This window comes from Mytilus edulis, chromosome 5, assembly GCF_963676685.1.
Source record: "Mytilus edulis chromosome 5, xbMytEdul2.2, whole genome shotgun sequence".
NCBI classification, from domain to species: Eukaryota; Metazoa; Mollusca; class Bivalvia; order Mytilida; family Mytilidae; genus Mytilus; species Mytilus edulis.
The window spans coordinates 49,217,846-49,240,997 of record NC_092348.1 but is presented as its reverse complement, the minus strand read 5'-3'; the positions used below and the strand labels follow the sequence as shown (position 1 = coordinate 49,240,997).

At 31.8% G+C, this 23,152-nt stretch overlaps 1 protein-coding gene across 3 annotated transcripts in view; it reads right to left on the bottom strand.

The window, feature by feature from the left end:
- Positions 1 to 23,152, bottom strand: part of LOC139525438 (cytoplasmic dynein 1 light intermediate chain 2-like) — a 34,759-nt gene that overhangs the window by 9,825 nt on the left and 1,782 nt on the right. For all 3 annotated transcript variants that reach the window (XM_071320766.1, XM_071320765.1, XM_071320767.1), the window contains exons 2-10: positions 16,027 to 16,100; positions 11,715 to 11,831; positions 8,731 to 8,961; positions 7,119 to 7,306; positions 6,283 to 6,376; positions 5,429 to 5,564; positions 4,654 to 4,765; positions 3,937 to 4,038; positions 3,365 to 3,457 (exon numbers count right to left, since the gene is read on the bottom strand). In XM_071320766.1, the coding sequence (XP_071176867.1) occupies positions 3,365 to 3,457; positions 3,937 to 4,038; positions 4,654 to 4,765; positions 5,429 to 5,564; positions 6,283 to 6,376; positions 7,119 to 7,306; positions 8,731 to 8,961; positions 11,715 to 11,831; positions 16,027 to 16,100 (1,147 nt within the window). The remainder of the gene's footprint in view (positions 1 to 3,364; positions 3,458 to 3,936; positions 4,039 to 4,653; positions 4,766 to 5,428; positions 5,565 to 6,282; positions 6,377 to 7,118; positions 7,307 to 8,730; positions 8,962 to 11,714; positions 11,832 to 16,026; positions 16,101 to 23,152) is intronic.

The following is a 23,152-nucleotide window of genomic DNA, read 5'->3' as shown; positions in this document are numbered from 1 at the left end:
GGTACCGCCTCCTAATGAATGGACTGATGAATTCCATTTTGTTTTACAATGTGAATGCTTTAGAGACTTAAAGAGACAGTTTATTAAACCTTATTATTATAGACCGCCAAATTAGTGCAATTTCTCAGCACTGAAAATGTAAAAGATTTGCGTAATTTGTGTAAATTTTTGTTTAATGCACTTCATCATAGGACCCAACTGTTATTGGTCAATACTTGATATTTATTTGCTTCTCTAATGTATTATGTCATGTTGTGTTATAAGAAATGTATTTGTATTTATTGCACTGATGAGCATAATGTGCTTAAAGTAATAAAGAATTGAAATAACTGCAAATGCAATAATAACGTTAATGATAAATATCCAATAAAATGTAAATGTCCTATTTGTCTTTTATATTCAAGTTCTGAACCTTTGTAACATGAGAGACCAAAGATATTGACTTCTAATAAAGTTTTTTTTATCTAGGAAATAATAAAATACCATATTATTTTCTATTTTAGACTCACTAATTATTTACAAATCAGCCAAGTTCTAGCAAACTCAAACTAGCCACTGCAATATTTTATTTTACAACAAAAATACAACAAACCATGACAAAAAAACAACCTGACTAGATTTTATTTTTAAATGGTATTTCATTTACTTTGCAATAGGGTTTTATGTCGTATATAAGCTTAAAATTAACACATAAATCCAAACTCAATCCATGTATATGATATGGTTAACATTATAGTAATTAGATGCTGGTTTAAATCTATTAAAAGATTTAATAACTTGTTATAGTACACCAAATTCCAAATATAAACCATACAAAACCTAATAAGTTTTAGTGTTATGTTGTATTTAAATTATTACGTTTAAAATCCACATGTTCACCAATAATAAACACATCTCTAAAAATTTGTTAATTGAGTTTCTGTTTTATACAGGATTTATGCACAACTCCACATTTATATAAAACACACATTTTAATAGTAACATCTTTTAAGCACACATTTAAACTAACCTTTCTCTATATAAAATACAAAATGAAAATTTGGTTTGAAGACTTCTCCTCTGATGTTTAAGATTTTTTCATAGAAATAAATGCAGAATAGTAGCAAAAACATCTTCTATGACTATTTAACAACAGATCTGAAAGTCTTGAACTTAATGTATTTGTACATCATATTTGTGTTTTGTTCATTGTCAATAATACCACATCTTCTTATTTTCATATGTATGTTTGGAACTTTTGAATACCTAATGTCTTTGATAGTCTAAGCTAAGAAATAATAGAAAAAACTATGATTATAAATTTCACAGTAACTACACAGTGATGCAAAAATGTGTATTTTCTTTTATAATTATTAATGCCTGAATTCTAACAACTATACTGTAGATAGTAGCATTCTACAATTTCTACTTAAAACATATATAACTGTTGTAAACAGCAAGAGTAGAGTTCTATGCTTGTACATTCTTAGAAGTAGATGCAGTGGCAAACCATTCAACAAGTCTGATTATAAATCTTTTTCAAATTCAGTTTTTAACCATAAACACTATTTGCGTTATAAATAAATGGACAGATATTACTTAATTTCTTTAGGATGTAACATAGTCAAAACAATTGAGAAATGGAAGTATGAAGAGAAAGAGTAAAATTCTATTTGTACAATTTAAGGCTTTTTTTGTGGTATGGTATACATAAAAAGATAAGTTATAAGTTGAAGATATAAAATATAGCCAGAAGAAATATGTTTGTTCTCTTGTGCCAGCCATAATATAAAATATTTAACATTTTTTATGTGGCAGAAATGAAGATGGATATTCATCCTAGGTCAGATGCAAGATGTGTTATTTAAAGATTTAACTTAAAGTTAAACAGGTTGTATTTCAAATATTTTCTTGTAACTTAATTGAAACAAAGTACACTTTAAATACTTTTTTAGGTGTTAATTCATGTATGTTGAAAGTTGAACAGTTGTGACAAGAAAATATACAAAAAGTTCAAGTAACTGACTGTTGAAAAGGTTAATAGTTTGACATTATACATTATAAAAATACTGAACGTCTTTGGAAGAATGTTCAAAAATTCAACATCTATCCAGATGGGGGAGGGCAAATTATTTATGTAGGCTAAGAAGTGGAACAGTTATCACAAGATAACATGCCAGCAGTGATATACATGCTGTATATATATAATACAGGCTACAGAATTAGTAGACACGCTATGTTGTTTAGTACACAGACTTACCAGGCGCTACAGGAAATAAACATAAAATACTAACGTGAACAAAAATATAGAGAAACAAAATCATAACAAACAGTAACAAAGTAAACAAAACAACACAAACAATTACTCCTGACTAAGATACCATCATTTTCTAATTCATTTTGTTTTTTTTCAAATTTTTTCATTTTATCAAAACATTTAGGGCTATTCCAGAAAAAAATGTATGGGAAAATGTATGGGGGGTTGGAAGGCAGTTTTTGTCAGCACCCGCCACCCAGACAATTGTAATTGAGAATTATAGTGCATTATAGTGTGAAAAGTTGCTCTGATACCCATCACCTATGTATTATTAATAATACAATGTGCCTTCCAACCCCCCCCCCCCCCCCCCACCCCCCCCCCCCCCCCCCCCCCACATACATTTTTTTCTGGAATAGCCCTTAGAAAATTCCACCAACTTTAAAGATTTTGCATACTTATCATGATGATTACATAGAGTAGAGTTTTATTAACAGTTATAAATACAAAAAACAAATACAATGCATGTTAGATACAAATAAATCAAATACTGGTTTTACAAAATAAATAAAAGATTATAAATTTTTTTTATCTTCCTTTTGAGTGAAAGAAAATGTCACTTATTAATCATGGTTGAAAATTATTACTAAAACTAGATATGAAAAATCATTTTCCAACATGAATATTTTTCATTTGATTGCAAATATAAAGTGCTTACAGTGAATTACAAAATGCTGATGATAGGCAATGCATGCTCTCATTTTGAAATGGTCCTGTTAGTCAAAATTTTACTATTTTACTGAGGTCTAATAACACTCTAGATGTCAAATCTGGCTAACAGGACTTAACAAATATTATTTGAACTTCTCATTTCATACTAATCTAACAACCATAAAGATGAATTGTTTCACAGCATCCAATTTATTATGCAACTTTGGAACGATGGCTAAACTTTACAAATAAAAAAAATGCTAGAAAAAACAGTAATAATTAGAAGAATTCACTGCTATTAGAAGTCTCAAATTATAACTGAAAACTTATCTACCTTCTGCATTTTGTAATATACTGATACATTCCAATTAACACATGTGATTTGTGCCTGACCGTGATATAAATATGATAACTAACCTTTTTAGGTGATGCTGTGGACTGGGGTGTTGTCTGTTGTTGTCTTGGCGGAGTGGTTGTAGATGTACCTGCTGGGGGCCGCTGAGGAGATTCCTGTAATTTTTTTGTTACTGTTAGTTTGCTGCCTATATAGCCAATTACATAAGCTTCTATTTCAAAGAAGCCAGTTTTGCTCGAGTTTTAAAATATTAATAAAATACAACTCCATAACAGTACAATTGAAATATTTTAATCCAAAAAATTTAGGCGACTCTCAGGCAAGCCATCTTATCAAAGATAGAGTGCAATATTTAAGCTAGAATATAGCATTTTTCCAAAAGAAGCATAATGGTAACTGAATATGATTTTCTTCAATTCCTTTAACTTTTGTATTCTGAATAAATGCAATTTTAACTAACTGGTTAAATGTTACAGTATGAATATTTTGCAATTTGATTATATTACAGAACCTGTGTCTAAGCTATGCTTACAGATATAAGCCAAGCTTGGACAAAGAATCTGTTTTTTAATTGGATTGAAAATTTTGATTCATTTAAGCAGTTAAAGCAAAATATATTCTTAAGAGTACCAACCCCTCCTGGGCCTGGTGCTGGCGTTTTATTTAATGTTGTTTGTTGTTTCAGTAAGAATACTTGTTCATCTTCTACTGCTACTTCTGCATCTCTCTGGATTTGCTGTAAAAAAATACAAGAATTTGTCATATTTTTACCTTTTTAAAATTTATTAAAAAGGACTATTAAGTTCATATCAAGGAATATAGTCCTTTCCTGTTTTCAACATTATGCAAGGCTGTAATCTTCTACAACACATTTTCCTAAAGAGCAGGAACCATAATACAAGAATATTGACCAATTCCATATTGTTAATGACTTTTGCAGTTTACCAGTAAACCTTCTATTTAAAGTAAAAAATAGTACTTGGATCTCAGAGGAATGATGATTTTAACCATTTCCAACTCTGTTCAAATCTCATTATTTGTATAAACTTACTGCTTGTGTGATTAATTTTAGTATGTAGAAAGTGGTTTTACTTAAATATACTTGGAATAAGCTTTCTTTCCATGCAACTTTATGACAGAGATAGATTTTTGTTGTGGGTAAATGAAGAAAATTTCTATATGTTGGCACTATTTGTAAAACATGCCTCCGCACTTAACCACTTTCTTAATTTTCAATACTTGACCTGTTTAGTTTGCCTGCTAAATGTGTGATCATATAGAACAATTAAACAAGTTACTAACACAAACAACAATACTTTCATGATAATTCCCTGATAACTGACTGACATACCTTTCCTACTTTTGGTTTGGCTATTTTATCTTCATATGCATCATCTGGTTTCATATTGTGTAAATTTTCAAATAATATACTAATTTTTTTCTCATTGTCCCAGCCTGCTGGACTGTAAAAGATAAGCATCGTTTTAATATAATTGCAGATAATGAAAATTATTTGGCATGCAAAGTTGGCTAATAAAGCATTAAGACATACTTAAAATGAAAGCATTTCATTTCTATAAAAGATGTCTTCATACTGCGCTGTGCAGGCCTGTTACCTGTATATTTTTATATGTATATCTAATATTCATTTAGACAGCACTTGAAAAATGTAAGCAAACAAAAAGGCTTTAAACTAAGTTTTTATGACAAGACAACGTCCTGACCTGAAAACATTTAAGTACCATGCATTTATTGGTTATAAAAATACAAAAACATTAAAAAAAAAAAACCCACACAAATCACATCAAAACCAAACTAAATATTTCAGATAAAGATTAGATCATATTTGTTTTTCGTTTATTGTTTTGTACACAAATCAGTTGCTGGTTTTCTCATTCTAATTGTTTTACCTTCCTTCATGTCCGAGTCTTTTACATTTTAGTATATGTAACGGGAGCCCTAAAGTAACTTAATTCTACATCTTTGATTTATGGTGGATGGTTGTAATCATACCTCATCTTTTTGCCTCTATATTATACTAAAGTAAGACACAAGTTTATAATATATATACAGAGCTAATATAATAAATAATATATAATATATAGGCCAATATAAAATCCACTTACACAAATACACTATCTTTTTCTACAACATATGCAGGCATATCAAATGGGAAACCATAAATTCTATGTACTAAATATCTATATAATAAATCACAATTCTTTTCTTCTTTCACTGATGTGTACACCAAAGAAGCACCATCTAAGTAACTGGTCAAGGAAATTTGAAAGATATTAAATTCAAATGAAATTTAGAGTAAACATCTATAATTTTACAGATATAATATATCAAAAAACTTTAAACAAACACCTCCACAAACAATGATGACAGGTTTGAGGCCATACGTTGAATATCATAATTCCAGAACCTTTTTACTCCTCAAAACTTCACCTGTAAACTTAATTGATGTACGTGAAGTGACTAGACCCATTACTATGCAGTATGTGTTTTTCTCATTGTTGAAGGCTTTACAGTTTCCCTTAATTACTTACACCCACTTCATTTGAACTGTGATGGATAGTTGTCTCAAAAGCAACTAATACCACAACTCCTTATTTTTATAAGGGATACAATGTTAAAACGTGTTATCTATTGTTAAGGATCCCATAGTTGCTTAATTAAAAGAATTGAGACTTTTTTGAAGTATTCATGTGCTACAAATAGCATATCATAATAAAGTTCAACAGTGCATGGGGGATCCATCAAAACTTTAAGATGAATTATTTTATGAGTAACTCTATTTTTCTCAGGCAAGCATTTCAAAACTAATCTGTTAGGGGGAAACTCCTTAAATTTGTAGATTTTCTTACATAGGAATTATTTTAAAAAATACACTCAAGTAATAAGTAACTTTTTCTTTTGTCCCCATTTATACCATATTTGAAGGTATTACGCATGAGTAAAACTGATAAAAGGATACATTTTAAACAAAATTTCCTAACATGCTGTTGAATAAAATCAAAATGCTCTTCTCTGTAGTCATGTTCTTTTTCTAACTTTGAGATTGCATCACTCTGAAAAATAACATAAAATTAGAAAAATAATTATTTTGTAAAAGATTTTGCTGAACAATTATACAAAATACCATAATCAAATTGAGTACATGAATGTATGAAGCTCTACATTAACAATGTATTAAATTCCTTCCCTTCATTGTCTTTTGATGTTTTGTTTCAATCATCTCCATAAAAAAAATTGTGATCACTTTTTAATGTCAAATGCATAAGATAAGAAAACTTATGTCACCCTTAAAGTATGAAAAATTAAAACATATTTCCATTTATAAAGGGATATAACTCAACAGTGAAAGTAATGCCACCTAAGTTCTAAGTTGATCTTTGTTTGGAGGTAATAAGCCTTGAGCATAAGTTTCATAACAAAAACATAAGTTTCATATCAAAAACCTCCTACCATGGTTAAGGCAAAATCAAGTAGAGTTAGCAAGCTGCAAAATCAACAATTTTCCATTTCTGAAGTGAGGAACATTGAGAACGGTAAAAGTGACACAACACATTTTCAATTTGATCTGTGTTTTCTGGTTATAAGCATTGAGTAAAAGTCTCCTAACATTTAGTTGAGGCAAACTAAAGTTAAAAGAACAGAATCAATGTCCAAACATAAAAACAAAAGTAAACCATTATGCCACTTCCCCTAGCTACAGGGTATAAAAATATTTAATAACCCATCAGTTGTGGATAGTTTGCAAAGGCCAAGAGTCAGAAAACAGATTTGAATCCTTTTAAAACTTGAACTTACCTGTGTTAAAACTACTACAATTGGAATACCTAGGTTGTGTGTTAGTGAATTTTCACCAAGTGGTAACTGTACTTTGTCACTATCGCTATGTACCGCTGGTGGATGTAGAGGATTGTGATCTCTACGTGGAGCAGACTGTGTGGTCTGTCCCTCCACTGGTTCTACATATTCTTGGAAGTATCGTACCACTATAAAATATAATTTTCATAATTTATATCTGAAACTGATATTTTATTGTGCAAATTGTTTTTATATACATGATATAGGTGAAGTTTGAAAAAATTGTTTGGTTAATTGTTCATAGTTAGATGTATGTATTTATGTATGCTAGTTTAAAAATACCATGATTCATAAAAGTTTTGATAATTCTTTTTTTACTGTAATAAAGGACACATCCATGTAACTATTCCATAATAATCAAACAAATACTTTAACTCCAAGTCACACAAAAGAATGCTCAGCTGGATATTAAAGTATTTTTTTTTCTCAACAGCTGTTTCATGGCTAGAGGTATTTTATCTGTTATTCACATTTTAAAGTGTGAATGTTACTTTTTTAAATCAAAATATAAGTAGCTACACAATCTGTTTGAGTCTGTATTTGAACTATCATAATTTTATCAATTCTAGAAACAGATTTTAACACAACACACAACAAACAGGTTGACAAAACTTACTGACCTAAATTTATTTCTAAATATAGCATTACAATATTTTCCAGTTAAGACCATAACAAATATGTAATCAATTTGAAGGCTACAGATGGTACATAACATTGATTCCAGGTCCCACATTGTTATACAGTGTGTAATGATGAACTGTGTAAACTTATCTTACCTACTATTGATTTTAATTAAATTATATTGTACTTTTGAATAGATACAAAGCAGGTGCTGTGAGTCATCAATTTTTTATTAAATTCATAAATTAAAGATTTTTGTCAGTTTCTTGTATTTGTAGTATGATATACATTGTATTTTGTAACACATTTTAGAGTTTTTAAAACTTGTTCAAATAGAAATTTTACATATGATTTAGATTGTATACTATGGATTTTTTAATGCAATTAATTTTGATGTATTAAATAATTGCAAGTTTTCCCAATAATCAATTTTTTGTATAAATTTATAAGATACAAATGTGCACAACTTGTTAATCTTGATTACTAGTTTAACTTTACCAAGTTTTTCATGATATTACACTGACACACATTTCTTTGAATTAACAATAGAACTTTTTTCACATGAAGAATTTTAATTTGAAAAAAAATCAATATGTTGGATACAAAAATTTTGGATTGTATGGGTACAGGGGAACCAAAAATTTTAATATTGTATAGGTACAGGGGAACCACAAATTCAATATATTTCATGGGTACAGGGAGTCAGGGAAACCACAAATTAAATTGTTAAACAAATTGACAATTGTCTTTGTGAATGTATGAATACTTAGGCAACACTACAAAATTGAAAAAATCAAGAAATTGGTACCCACAAAAATAAATGAATCCACAGTAATACATCCAGAATCAACAGCCTTCAAAGTGAAAATCATCATCATGAGGAATCTGTACTGATGAAGAGGCCAGAGAACAAGGGAAACAAAGTACTTACAACTTTCTTCATATTCCCTCCTATCTTCTGGTGGAAGTTTCATCCTATCTATATGGTGTTGTAAGACATTTGCCCATTTATCTAAAGATTCTAATATTGACCAAGGTTGTGACATGGATGCCATTAATATGACTAGACTATGTTCAAAGTTCTCTTCAGTTATACAATATTTAAGTAAACTAGTGTGTGTTGTATCTCCATCTAATACCCATACTCCTAATCTAGTTTGATCTGAAACATAGCAAAAGAATTGTTATATAACTTGTACTTCACCTCACACCAGTTTTCAATTATGTTCAAATAGCCCATATACTTAGTTTTATCTGTGCAATGATTTATGAATCATTGTTTGGTCTCAATTTTATTTGTTCATTCACAGTACTATATCTTTATGAACTTCTTTCTCTATGACTGACACTTTGTATTTAAATTATTTAAAAAGTTCTGCAAGTCTTGAACTTTAAATATTTATAGAATAACTAATCAAAGAATTCAAGTAGAGAAAAATATTCAACGAGTGACAGAACAACACATTAATTCACGAATGCATGTAGCACATGAGTTCATTATCAGTGTTGTTCGGTCACAAGTTGAATATTTTTTCATACACATGTATTTGAATTCTTTAATCAGTTACTTTTATTACAATGGCAATGGGATTTTTTTAAAGGAATTAATGTATACCAGATGCTCCGCAGGGCGTAGCTTTATACGACCGCAGAGGTTGAACCCTGAACGGTTAGGGCAAGTATGGACACAACATTCAAGCTGGATTCAGCTCTAAATTTGGATTGTGATTAAATAGTTGACACAGCATAGGTTTCTGACACAGAATGAATGTGTTCTAATGAACTTAAAATTTTTGTTTCTCTTAGAGCAATTCACTATGCTGTTGAATATTAATCCTCTCAAAAAAATGTTTGAAGAAATTTTCTTTTTTATTTATGAAATTTCAAATGAGAAAAATTGAACCCAATTTTTTTAATCACATCCCCCTTTCCCTTATTCCAAAACTAATCTCAATTAAAATTTCTAATGGAGTTTGCAACAATAACTACTCATTTAAATACATCATAAAATATTAAGATGTAAAAAAACTGCTTGTTATCACTGAATGGTAAAGATTATTTTAATTTATCAGTTGGTAGTAAAAAGTGAATATACATTGTATATTGTATATAACAAAGATTTAAGTTGATTCTGGACAAAGAAAGATAACTCCAATTAAAAAAAAATCTTGCTATTGCACAATATTTTGCAATTAGATATTTCTTGCTTACTATTCTGGACAAAGAAAGATAACTCTAATTAAAAAAAAAATTGATATTTCACAATATTGTGCAATTAGATATTTCTTGCCATTGCGCAATACTGTGCAATTGAAAAGACTTGCTATTGCACAATACTTAATATAATAATTTTAGATCCTGATTTGGACCAACTTGAAAACTGGGCCCATAATAAAAAATCTAAGTACATTTTTGGATTCAGCATATCAAAGAACTTCAAGATTTCAATTTTTGTTAAAATCAGACTAAGTTTAATTTTGGACCCTTTGGACTTTAGTGTAGACCAATTTGAAAACAGGACCAAAAATGAAGAATCTACATACACAGTTAGATTTGGTATATCAAAGAACCCCATTTATTCAATTTTTGATGAAATCAAACAAAGTTTAATTTTGGACTCTGATTTGGACCAACTTGAAAACTGGGCCAATAATCAAGAATCTAAGTACATTTTTAGATTCAGCATATCAAACAACCTAACTGATTCATTTTTTGTCAAAATCAAACTAAGGTTAATTTTGGACCCTTTGGACCTTAATGTAGACCAATTTGAAAACGGGACCAAAAGTTAAGAATCTACATACACAGTCATGACAGTTAGATTCAGCATATCAAAGAACCCCAATTATTCAATTTTGATGAAATCAAACAAAAGTTTAATTTTGGACCCTTTGGGCCCCTTATTATGTTGGGACCAAAACTCCCAAAATCAAACCCAACCTCTCTTTTATGGTCATAAACCTTGTGTTTAAATTTCATAGATTTCTATTTACTTATACTAACGTTATGGTGCGAAAACCAAGAAAAATACTTATTTGGGTCCCTTTTTGGCCCCTAATTCCTAAACTGTTGGGACCTAAACTCCCAAAATCAATACCAACCTTCCTTTTGTAGTCATTAACATTGTGTTTAAATTTCATTGATTTCTATTTACTTAAACTAATGTTATTGTGCGAAAACCAAGAATAATGCTTATTTGGGCCCTTTTTTGGCCCCTAATTCCTAAACTGTTGAGACCAAAACTCCCAAAATCAATCCCAACCGTTCTTTTGTGGTCATAAACCTTGTGTCAAAATTTTATAGATTTCTATTAACTTAAACTAAAGTTATAGTGCGAAAACCAAGAAAATGCTTATTTGGGCCCTTTTTGGCCCCTAATTCCTAAAATGTTGGGACCAAAACTCCCAAAATCAATACCAACCTTCCTTTTGTGGTCATAAACCTTGTGTTAAAATTTCATAGATTTCCATTCACTTTTACTAAAGTTAGAGTGCGAAAACTAAAAGTATTCGGACGCCGGACGACGACGACGACGACGACGCCGACGCCAACGTAATAGCAATATACGACGAAAATTTTTTCAAAATTTGCGGTCGTATAAAAATGTAAGGAACTATATCTTTTTTCGGCGCATTCACAATTTGTTTTGATCTGCTGTCAATGATGTTTTGACAACGCCTATTGTTGTGTAGCGTCAGAGAGTGAAATAACCACGTTTATTTCACATGTGAAATTATCGGTTTTTATTTAACTGGGAAATCAATGTATTTCATATTGCAACCAAAGTAATACTAAATTTTAACTGCCATTAGTGAAAAAGTATCGTAATTCACTTGTTGCAGTGATGGAATTTATATTTCAACAACAGACAGTGCATTAAAATATTCCTTGCAAAGCTACGATGAAAATACCCACCATCTCTATATTCATCTTTGACATCTATATAATAATATTCTAAACCGGTGCCTTTCTTTGGCTCCTCAGTAGCCTGTAGTTTGGCTATTAATGTGGTCTTACCACATTCTGTGTCTCCTAAAACAAATATATATATTCCACTTAGGCCACACCAAATTAATTAATAGTTCTTTGAGATTTTACCCCAAAAAAATGGGGCGAGCGAGCGAAATTTAAATTTATATTTTTAAATTCTTCGCCTCAAATTTTGAAGAAATATGGAGCGAGCGATATTTTTTTTCTCTCAATTTTTATATCTTTTACCTAAAAGAAGCAACTGAATTTTCAACTCACTTAATTCAATTGATATAATTAAATTATCTCCCTTTTTATATGTATTTCAACTTTCTGCATTCTTTTTCATTTTGTTTTGTTGTTTGTATAATTAACACTGCACAAATATACACTTTTGAACATATTTTTTTATGCATGAACTTTATATGGCTATCTGCTTTTAATATGCACTGCTTTCATCTGTAGTATATGCACCTTCTGGTCCTTAGACACCCTCTGTAGTATGCTAGCTAGCTTCTTGTAAGTTAACATAACTGCATGGTGTGTGTTTTGTGTTTATGCATATGGATCACTAACCAGTCAATCCAAGCACAGTGGAAACTGGGGGTTCTAGCTAGTGCTACTTTACAATTAAATATCAGAAAATAAATTACACCAAAACATACCAACATGGAAATACCTACATAACCTACATTTATAAGCCTATGTTATAACTAAGATTTCAACCAGATGCATCATGGAGTCAATGTTTGAGGCCCAATCAATGATATCAGAGTAAAGTCTTTGTGGCCCAGTGAGCTGTTTCCCAGACAAGGGGACAGGTTTATCAGGCATGTGTAACTCATTTTGTGAGCTCATGAGTACCGAAAATGCATTAATTCCACTTGGTTTTGAATTCGATGCATCTTTAGTAGCAGTAGATCCATCATCAATTGTGAACTGCACATATTTAAAGTTTAGGTCATTACATATTGACCATACCATATTTTCGTCAGATATTTTGATACTAGAATCATCGAAACTGTTCGACTTACTTATTTGTATGGTTTTAATATTAATAATCTCACTTTGTGCATCGCTACATCGTTCAATGGCTTCTTGATATAGTTCCCTGAATGTCCGACATTTTGTTTGTGTTGCCGTATTTTTTAATATGTATGCCTTGTTGTTATTTTTGTCTGAATGTTTCACCACAGAAACAATCAGCACGTTTTCCATCTTTGCAACTTTTTTGATCAGAATCAAAAATATGCTTGACAAATGACAAACACTGCATATTTTCAAACGCTTAATTGATAAAGTTTTTTTTTTTAATACCGGAATCGAGTTCGTCGAAAATGCGGATTTATTTTCGACGTGCGGGAATTTTATTTTTATTTTTATTTTTTGGTTTTGGCAGGTGAGGTGCGGGAAATATATTTTTATTTTTTTATTTTAATTTCGGCAATTTAGGTGCGGGTTTTCCAAAGAACTACTAATTAATTTGGTGTGGCCTTAACAAATTGTCAACAAACAAGTAACAATTATGTTTTCTCTATCAAACAGATATTAACAAACAAGAATGTGTTCATAGAATATGGATGCCAAACTCAAACTATCAGTTTTTATGTTCAGTGGACCATATTGGGGTCATTTGATACTAAAATTAGAAAGTTTATAACATGGGTAACATGTGTATAAATTTCAAACTTATTGGACTTCCTACACATCAAAAACTTTAACCTGAAGCTGGATAGATGGACTTACTGACGCAGACTGAAAAAACATAATGCAAATAAGTTTCATAACATTTGGTTGAGGGGCAGGTACATCATACAGTAAAAACTTGTAAATTGATGAAAATGGCAGTCTAGTTTGGTCTTTTTAATTTCTGTTAAAAGACATTTTGATTTTGTTTTGATTATTATTAATTTTTTTTTCTTCTTCTGCCAACCCTTTTCTTGCAGAATAAGGTTGTTTCACATGATGCGCTTAGATATTTGGATATCATATCCAACGGTTATTGCATTTTGAAAACTCATCTTGTTAAGCTGAAGACTTTTTTTGTGAGTTATCTTCCCAAACACTATTTTTACTTGTTGGTATCTCCTCCTTATCCAATAAAGATAATTACAAAATTCTTATTTCGTTACATCCTCAGGAATTTTTGGCTGATTTGGATCTAAGTGATTTGGTGAAATCTTATAGCAGTTATCTACCTTTATCAAAACATTTTGTCGCACAATTTGTCTAATTTTTTGAAGAAATTAGTGAAACTGTGCAAACTAGTTTTTGGGCCCTCATTTTAAATACACTATTAAATATGACTTATGGCAATACTGAAAACACTAGCCACTAAATCTATATTTGTGCATTTTTTGTATGTACATTTTGTGTATGCAAAAATGCAGATTATCTGTTGACACAAAACATGTCTTGCTTTTATGTTACTTTTTAAACAGACCTAAACTCAAGCTTTTAAACTATCCAAAGTTCCAAGTCAATAAGCCATCATGAGGGGGCATGTTATATAATCTCCATGAAAATTAGATGTGAAAATGCTAATACATTTCTTTGTATATCATCACTTTACACGAGTCGTTCCCTTTTAACTGACCTTATCAAAAACTTTAACATGGAAACTATGCAAATTTTAAAGGTAAATGTAATAGCTGGTGTGTGGAAATATTTTTCTGTGGGCACTTGTCCCTGGGCAAGTAGAACTGTAAATTTCACTTGTCCGGAAAAAAAGTTACTTGCCCTGATGGTCCCAATAAATATTGAAGTATTTCATTGTTGGCTAATAAATAATTCTTAGCACTGTTTTGCATCACACGCAAATGAAATCCATTTGTTTAAATGTGTAAAAATTTAGGAAAGTAGGTTAAAAACATTTATGGGACAGAAACCTTACAGCAAACCAACCAATAAATTGACATGTAAAGGTCATTTTTGCAGCAGTTTTTTAATAAGAATTGTAGCCAGTAGGTACATATAATGATATACCAATTTAGAGGACAGTGAGTGAAGAAATAAAAATTAAATAATGGATTAACTATTGATTTTTTTGGTGTTTCTCTCAACTGACACACTTGGGAGTTTTTTTTAATTGTCTTAATGGGCAATTAAAGCATCCCTTCTATTTACCACTCTGACAAAAAATAATGTTGACCTTTGATCTATAAATATAAAGACAAAATAATAATTTTATTTTCTGAATTTCCATCCTAAAATAGCCAGTTGCAATCTGATAGTCATCATGTCTAAAATTCTCGCTTCCGTATTTTTTTAATACTCCTTTTCCTCCATTTGCTTTTTCATTTTTTTAATCTACACATTACTCTTTTTGTCTTGCTTGTCCGCTGTTTTATAAAGTATTTACCAATCTGAATCTCGATACAAAAATTAATCATATAAAATGACACCTCCGGTCATGATGGATAAAACCTAATCGACGATCCCGGGCCAATGGACAAAACCAATGCAATGTTATGCGACTCGGGTTCGCATACTTATTTTTATCTATTTTGTTAATCGATCTATTTCCAGTATTATGTAATATTTATCGTCATGAACATTGTTTTACTCGCTGACCATTGATTTCTTTTACATAAATTAAACATCTTTTGAATTTATTCTATATTTTTGTTGGATTTGAACTTTGTCTTTTATAATTTTTTACTTGTCCATGGGCAACCCAGACAAAAATAATTACTTGTCCGGTTGTTCAAATGTACGGATCGGGCGAGTCGGGCATAGCATTTCCACACCCCTGAATAGACAATGATATAGTTAGTTGGAACAAGTAATGTGCAAATGCAAATACAACTGCAAATCAAACATTATTAAATTTGTCATGGCAAATAAAACTAAAAGTTATGTACATGTATTAAACCTGAAGGCATACCAAATATTTATTAGGTACCAATTAACTAAAATATGAGTCCACAGATCCTAGTAATTTTTCTTATTCTCCTGGCTTACATGTTTTAATAAATATATGTACATGTAGAATTGAATAGTCTTTTTTATGATCTTGAAAACCAGTATAAAGTATAACATGTATAAAGCTAGAAATGATCATATGTTTGAATTTTTCATTAACTTCTCAACTAGTTTTTTAATGCAGGAAACCAGTACTGGTTCCCTTGGACAGCAGAAAGTAGATGTCACAATAGAACTTGTGAGTCTGGGTTTTCAACACAGGTTTTGTTCATGTCTAATGTACAGCTATTGAAGTAAGATCTTTACAATACAAAAGAAACATGATAAAACTTACCTAGAGCTAAAATAGATTTTGATGTAGGTAAATTTGTTGAAGAGCTAGACTGTACTTCTCCTAAGATAGTTGACCTAAAATATAACAAAGGTAAACATTCAATCATTACTGTTATAACAACAGATATGTTAATTTTTTTTTATTGCAGGTAGTAAATTCTTCTTATGGTGTTAAAAATATCCTAAACAGTAGAGCTAAATGCAAGATTATAACATATTAAAATGTAGCAACTAAAATTTGCCTATTTATTGTCTTCTTTGATCAACTTTATTGCCGGTATTGCTTGGTAATCATTGGTAATAATGCAAACAAGATTAAATCATATGTTTCCTCTAACCCTACCTACCCTAATTTTTAGTGCCTTCCCTAGCCCTTTTTATGTCAGTTTGGAACAAGCACGGTTAAAGTCAGACTGATTCCTTAGTAGTAACCAGCTAAAAATTGTTTGTAAAATAAAATGATATTGCCTACCTACTTACCCATTTTTTTCAGAACTTTAGCGGAAACACATGTATTATTATTTTTGGCCTTCTGTTTAACCCTTTCGCCGATGAGTCCCGGTTTACCGGGATTCACGCTTCAGACTGCTGACGACGAGTCCCGTTTTACCGGGATCGGAATACATCTTTTATATTTCCCGCTCAAACAGTGCAAACATGAGTTATCTTTCTTTGATGAATAACCCGGATGAAAGTGTAAACATGACGCTTCAGTTTGTTGAAAACCGTGTCAAAATCAGAGGAAATTTACGGAATTTACAAGAATTTGAAATGAGGTAACAATTTTTTGGAAAGAATATGGAAGAATTGAAGCCAAACTAGTATACTTTTGACATAAAATGTCCAAAACACTTGGAATGGACATCGTTCAATGTGAGGAATTTGTACAGCCTCATAATTTTTTTCAAAATTTTGCCATTTTGGGTTAAAAAAATTACGATTTGGGGTCAATAAGCAGAATTTTGAGAATTTCACTGAAATAATGCCGAAAAATTGAAAATTTGAATATTTTATGAGGAAAAAATTATCAAAACATAAAAAAACCTGTGAACTTGGTGTTAGTGAATGAAATAAATAAACAAATAACCACAAACAAGTTTTTATTGACATTTATTATGAAGATCTCCCACTTGAGTAAAAGTAGCCAGGGAAGCCATCGTCTCAGAGTAGCTTCTGTCTGGGCAGCAATCGGTGAAAGGGTTAACTTCATAAGGTAAACAAAAAAGTAGAGCCAGAAACAACAAATAATGACTCTATAAAAGGGGATTTTTAAAACTTCAAATGTTTGAGTAAATTTTCACTGTAATAATCATAATTTATGTTGCCTTTTATATCATTGTTCAAGGACATCAAATGGTCTTATTTTCATGGTCTTTTGTCCATATATCAGATGACAAAATGGTCAAATAAAAAGTATATGTGGTTCCAGTTAAATCTAAAGAAAAGAAAAAAGTTAGGGTAGGTAGGATTTTTTTTTTTAAATTTAGTCTATGGGAGCAACATTCAGACTTACAGTGCTTTATAGGGTTGGCTAATATTAAGACTAAAAAGTAGGGCCTAAAATAAAATTTCATTTGTTTGGCATTGCCGCCCGACCCACTGAAAAACTTGCCGCCCAAATAATTTTATTTGCGTTTCAGAAATTTATTTTTTTTTATTTAAAAAAAATCGAAATTGTGCCGGAATTTGATCGTATCCGCCGAGTTTGTTCCTGGCTTTACTTATTTCAAATCACGATCTTCAAAGCGCTTGCCTTACGCTGTATTGGGAGCAAACATTTAAATGACATGGAATAGAAAAAGTCTGCCAAAAGTAATGTCAAAGAGGCCGGCAGGGGAAAGCATCTCCCTATGCTGCAATGCATTGGTTAAGGGAGATGGATTTTATCAAAAATCAAATTTTCAGCTATTCTTTGAAAGAAACGTTCTGAGAGACCTTGTAGAGGACTCAAATTTTATCTTTTGTAAAGAAGAAACAGATGATTTCTGCTTGACTTTGTCGCTTCATGAGATAGGAGTTTTTCACCGGGACATCACAGAACAAATATGCATGGCTCTTACATTTGTTGAACTTATTAATGAGTATTTGAAATTTATCATTAACAAATTTCCCCTTGAACCAGAGAACAAAGTATCTACTATAGTCAGAACCACAATGATGCATTCAAACACCAAAGCTTAAAGACCAAAATGGTCCCAGATTTACAGGTTTATAGTAGTTTTGTACCAGTAGATGCTAGCCTGGTACAAAACATACATATTTTAAAGACTAGCATCTTGTGTCAATTGAAGTACTTCCCCCTTTTCTTGCATTTCTTCTTAACATGAATAAGATAATTCTTAAAACATAAAAGATACTGATAGAAAAACATATTTATAAATGTATCTAGTGTACTAGTGATGAATAAAATCCCCTCCTTTTCCACAATTCTAAGGGCTCATTAATCTATCTGTATTCATGTAATGCATGTCCAGATTTCTGTTAATCAAACAAGCATTACAACCCATAATTTATTTATCTGCAAAAATTGTCTGTCCTGCTGCATATTTCCATTTTGAATTTATCATATATTTTAAACCTAGTCCTGAAAAACCTTGCACTTGGATAATATTAGTATAAACACCATGTCTATTTGTGCCAACCTTCCAAATTTTTAATATTTTGCTATTCTAATTTGGTACAGAATTTATCCTCAAAACTTATCAGGGGCAGTAGACGTGTTTGTATGGTAGTTTGTCACACCATACATGTATGATTACTAGCCTCTAGGTATTGGTTTGAGCCCTAGTTGGGCAGTTTCAAAATTAAGGTTTGATTTTCATGTCATATGTGATAAGGTTAGTCAGTTTCCTCCTGCAGGTTGGCGTTTTCCTTCAAGTACTACGGTTTGGTACGCCACTAAAACTGACTGCCATGAAATTACCCATATGTTGTAGAAAGTGATGTTTATAAAACCAAAGTAAACAATCAAAGTTTTAAATCTTTGTCCATTTGTACAAGGAGCCGTAGTGGTTGAGCCATTTAACTTTGGTAATTTTACCAAACTGTGACCACAACTTCAAGATGTGACATCAGGCCTCTGTTCAATGGGCAGTCCCACAATAAAAGTTCAATTTTCACGTCATACATTTTATATGGTTAGTTTGTCAGTTTCCTGTCTCAGTTCTGTGTTTTATCTGGGTGCTTTGTTTAACTCTGCCAATAAAACTGACTGTCTTACATGAAATTATCTGTATGATGTAGAATGTGACATTGACAGTTGACCCCTTTCAAAGAAACCACCAACATGTACACACAACAATGCTGCAATCTTTTAGACAACATTGATCTAGAGACTGTATGATTTACATGTATAAAGCTTTTAAATGTAAAAAAAAAAAAAAAAATCCCTACCTACCTACCCACCTGCTTACAGTGTGGGTCGGCAATGCCAAACAAACAATTTTTTAAGGGTGGCCTAGGGTGACTGGAACCACGCATATATTTTTTTTGGCCTATAGGGTTTAATAAGAATTCAGTGCACTATGATCTGGCTATTTAACTGAAGCAAAATTTCCCAATTTGGAAAGGAGCATGATGTTAAATAAATGAACGAAACATTGGCGAAAGCAAATTTTCATCATGTTCTAATGACATGAATATGAAGTAACAAATTTATTTAGCCAAAAATCTAAATGTTTTTGATGTTTGCTATAAAAAAAAAACAAACACAGAAAGAGAAAATAAACTTGATAAAAAAGTTGTTTATTTGAAATTAACCATGATTACAAACTGCAATTGTACCAATCTTCAAAGCTTTTATCCAGCTTCTAAAGACATTTTTTTCTTATATAAAAGTAAGAAGTTAAGGTGTGATTGCCAATGCGACAACTATCCATCAAAGTTCAAATGAAGTGGATGAAATGTCGACTCACGATTTTATAAAAAATTCTCAATCCGAATGCAAATGAATATTCGATGAAATGAACATGTTATCTCCTTATTAGGAATTGAAATGTCATAGATCATTGAAACTCTCATCATTAATATATGCAACTTTAATTTTAAAGTTCAATATTGGCTAAAAATGATCCCTATGCAGTGTTTTCCATTCGGCATTTAAGCCGGGTGTGCCGACCACCTTCTTTTGAAAGCCGACCACCTTTCGATTTCAGGAGATGGTCGGCTTTTTTTTCAAAATCCGGATTTTTTTCGGTTCCTTACCGTTAAAATTTGAATACTTATCCCGCCTTGTTTTCATTGACAAAGATGGCGTCCAATCGTCAAATTTCAATGTTTTCATTAATCAATGGGGGGAAAGAAAGGCAGATGACGATGATGATAAAGAAAATACTAGACCAAATAAGTTAAATAAAATTGATAGTAATGTTGAAGTTGTGGAAATTGAACAAAAATCAACCAAACAACGGAAAAGACACGCAAGTGAAGACAAATATGAGCAAGACTTCAAATGACTTATAGTCACAGAGGAAGGATACTACTGTTCTGTGTGCCAAAAATACGGCACAAAAGCAAGAAACAGGACAGAAACCTGGATCGAAAGGCCTTAAATCCATGCTGATGCATAAAATTGTAAATGAAAGAAGAGATAAAAGAGATAAATTTTTGAAAAAATAAAATCAAAGAATATTTGACAATTAATATGACTACTTTTATTTATGTTTGTTCAACTCCATTAAACATTGTTAAATGTGAATATTATACTAATCTTTATTTCTGTGACCCCCACATGCACCCACAGTAAATTAAAAAAGGTTGGACATGCATTTAAAAAAAAAACCACCCGGTTGCAAGTTATTTTTTTAAAACACCCACCTTACCTTAGTGAAAAAAGGAAAACACTGCTATGACAGAGATGCAACTAATCGTCGGACCCGTCGGACCTAAGGGGCAGAATTTATGCAGGTCCGGCAAAACTCGTAGCTGTGCAGGACCTGATGGCCGGCAATATTTAAGTCCGCTTGGGTCCGCCAAAACTGAAATCCCCGTCGGCCCCGGCAAAGTATTTTGTTTATAAAATTGCGATCATCTTTAATAAAAGTAAATGTCCTGTTCCCCCGCATTTTCTAACTCCGGGGAACCAGTATTTCTGCCCAGTAATAGTCTTTCGTACCTTGTCCATCTCGCCCCGAACAATTCTCCGTATTTCCGTCATGTTTTTTGTTTTAGAAATTCGCTCTCTAGGAAGGAGGTCTATTAAGCATAGTTGATAAGTTCAGGAAATATGTCATGGCCGATAAAATTTGTAAGTGGGTCGAAACCCGGTAAAAGACCAAACCAGTCACCTATTCAAGTTGATAAAGCTGTAAAGCGGTCTTTGTACGAAAAGGAGAAACGACCTGAAAGGTCATTCAACCCAAAATGGCAAGAGGGGAGATCATGGTTACTTTATAACAACAATGTGATGACTTGCACAATTTGTATTTCGCACGGGAAACGTATCAGTACCAGCGATAATCTCAAGAATATGTACATGTAGAGAAAGAGAGGGTAGAGAATGTAGAGGATGAGAGGGTACAGATTGAGATGGTAGAGAATGTAGAGAATGAGAGGGTAGAGAATGTAGAGAATGAGAGGGTAGAGAATGAAAAGGTAGATAATGAGACGAATGAATCTGGGAGTGATAATGATTCTGACTATGAGTCAGATTTTGAATTTGAACAGAATGAAACTACCAATGACTATCTTGTTTCCAAGTACTCTTGTGAAGAATAACTTTTAATCAGATCAATATTATGTAATGTATTATTCAATAAACTACAATTGTTATGAATCACAGGTTATTTTAAAATAATAATAATATCAACAAAATCAAAATTAAAGTTTGTTCAATAGCATAATTTCATTTGATTTTTTAGTGAAAATATGGGTCTGGCAGAAATTTGATGGGTCTGGCAAAACTTGGTACCCTGTAGGCCCCATTGTCTGACAGGAAAAAAAAACTGTTTGCATCTCTGCTATGATCATGATAAGTCTGAAGTATGGCAACTAATTAATAGTAATTATGAAGTGTGGTGACTCCTGTGATGAGAGTGACTGTTGTGGCACATTGGCGACTAGATACTGCTGTAGACTGTTTGTTGCAGGTGTTGGTAAAGGTGACATCGTCCCAAAGTCATGCAACTCTAGGGTGAACTGGACCCCCGTTATTGCAATACTAACAAGGTACAGCCTAAATCCAGCAGTCAGCTTTCTGTCTAAGTGATTACATAATTAATGCTATTCAAATTCATACTTTATTTTGTCTTTTTCACTTTTGGGATTCGAGCATCACTGATGAGTCTTTTGTAGATGAGAAACACGGGTCTGGCTTAAATAGAAGATTTAATCCTAGTATCTATGATGAGTTTATTTAGAAAAGTCTAGTGCATCATGTGATGTGTTTATTTTGTACATGTATTGGTAGGAACTCAAGCGCAAAATTAACAAATTTATATCACTACTGAGTTTTTTAAGGAAATGAAAGATAATCGCTAAGTTTGTCAAGAATATGATAACACGCTCATGGGGAATATTTATCGTGTGTGCTGCCACCTTGATACTTATTTATATTGCAGTGTCACAGTATTAAAAGAGGGACGAAAGATACCAAAGGGACAGTCAAACTCATAAATCTAAAACAAACTGACAACGCCATGGTTAAAAATGAAAAAGACAAACAGAAAAACAATAGTACACATGACACAACATAGAAAACTAAAGAATAAACAACACGAACCCCACCAAAAACTAGGGGTGATCTCAGGTGCTCCGGAAGGGTAAGCAGATCCTGCTCCACATGCGGCACCCGTCGTGTTGCTTATGTGATTACAAATCCGGTAAATAGTCTAATTCGGTATGTCAAATTCATGAAAGGGAAGGGGATTGTAGTTACGACGTGAGGAACATATCCGATATCATTTGTGAAATGGTTATTCCATAACGGTCAACCAACTCGTGATGGCGTCCGTAAAATTTACGAAGGGATGATTTCAACTTCACCATTTGGAACTCTTGATTTAATAGCTTCCTTGTGAGCAGTAACCCTCTATCAAGAAAATCATGATAGGAAATGCAAGCACGGGAATATCGTATCAATTGAGAGATATATACCCCGTATGCAGGTGCTGCTGGAATGTTGCTACTTA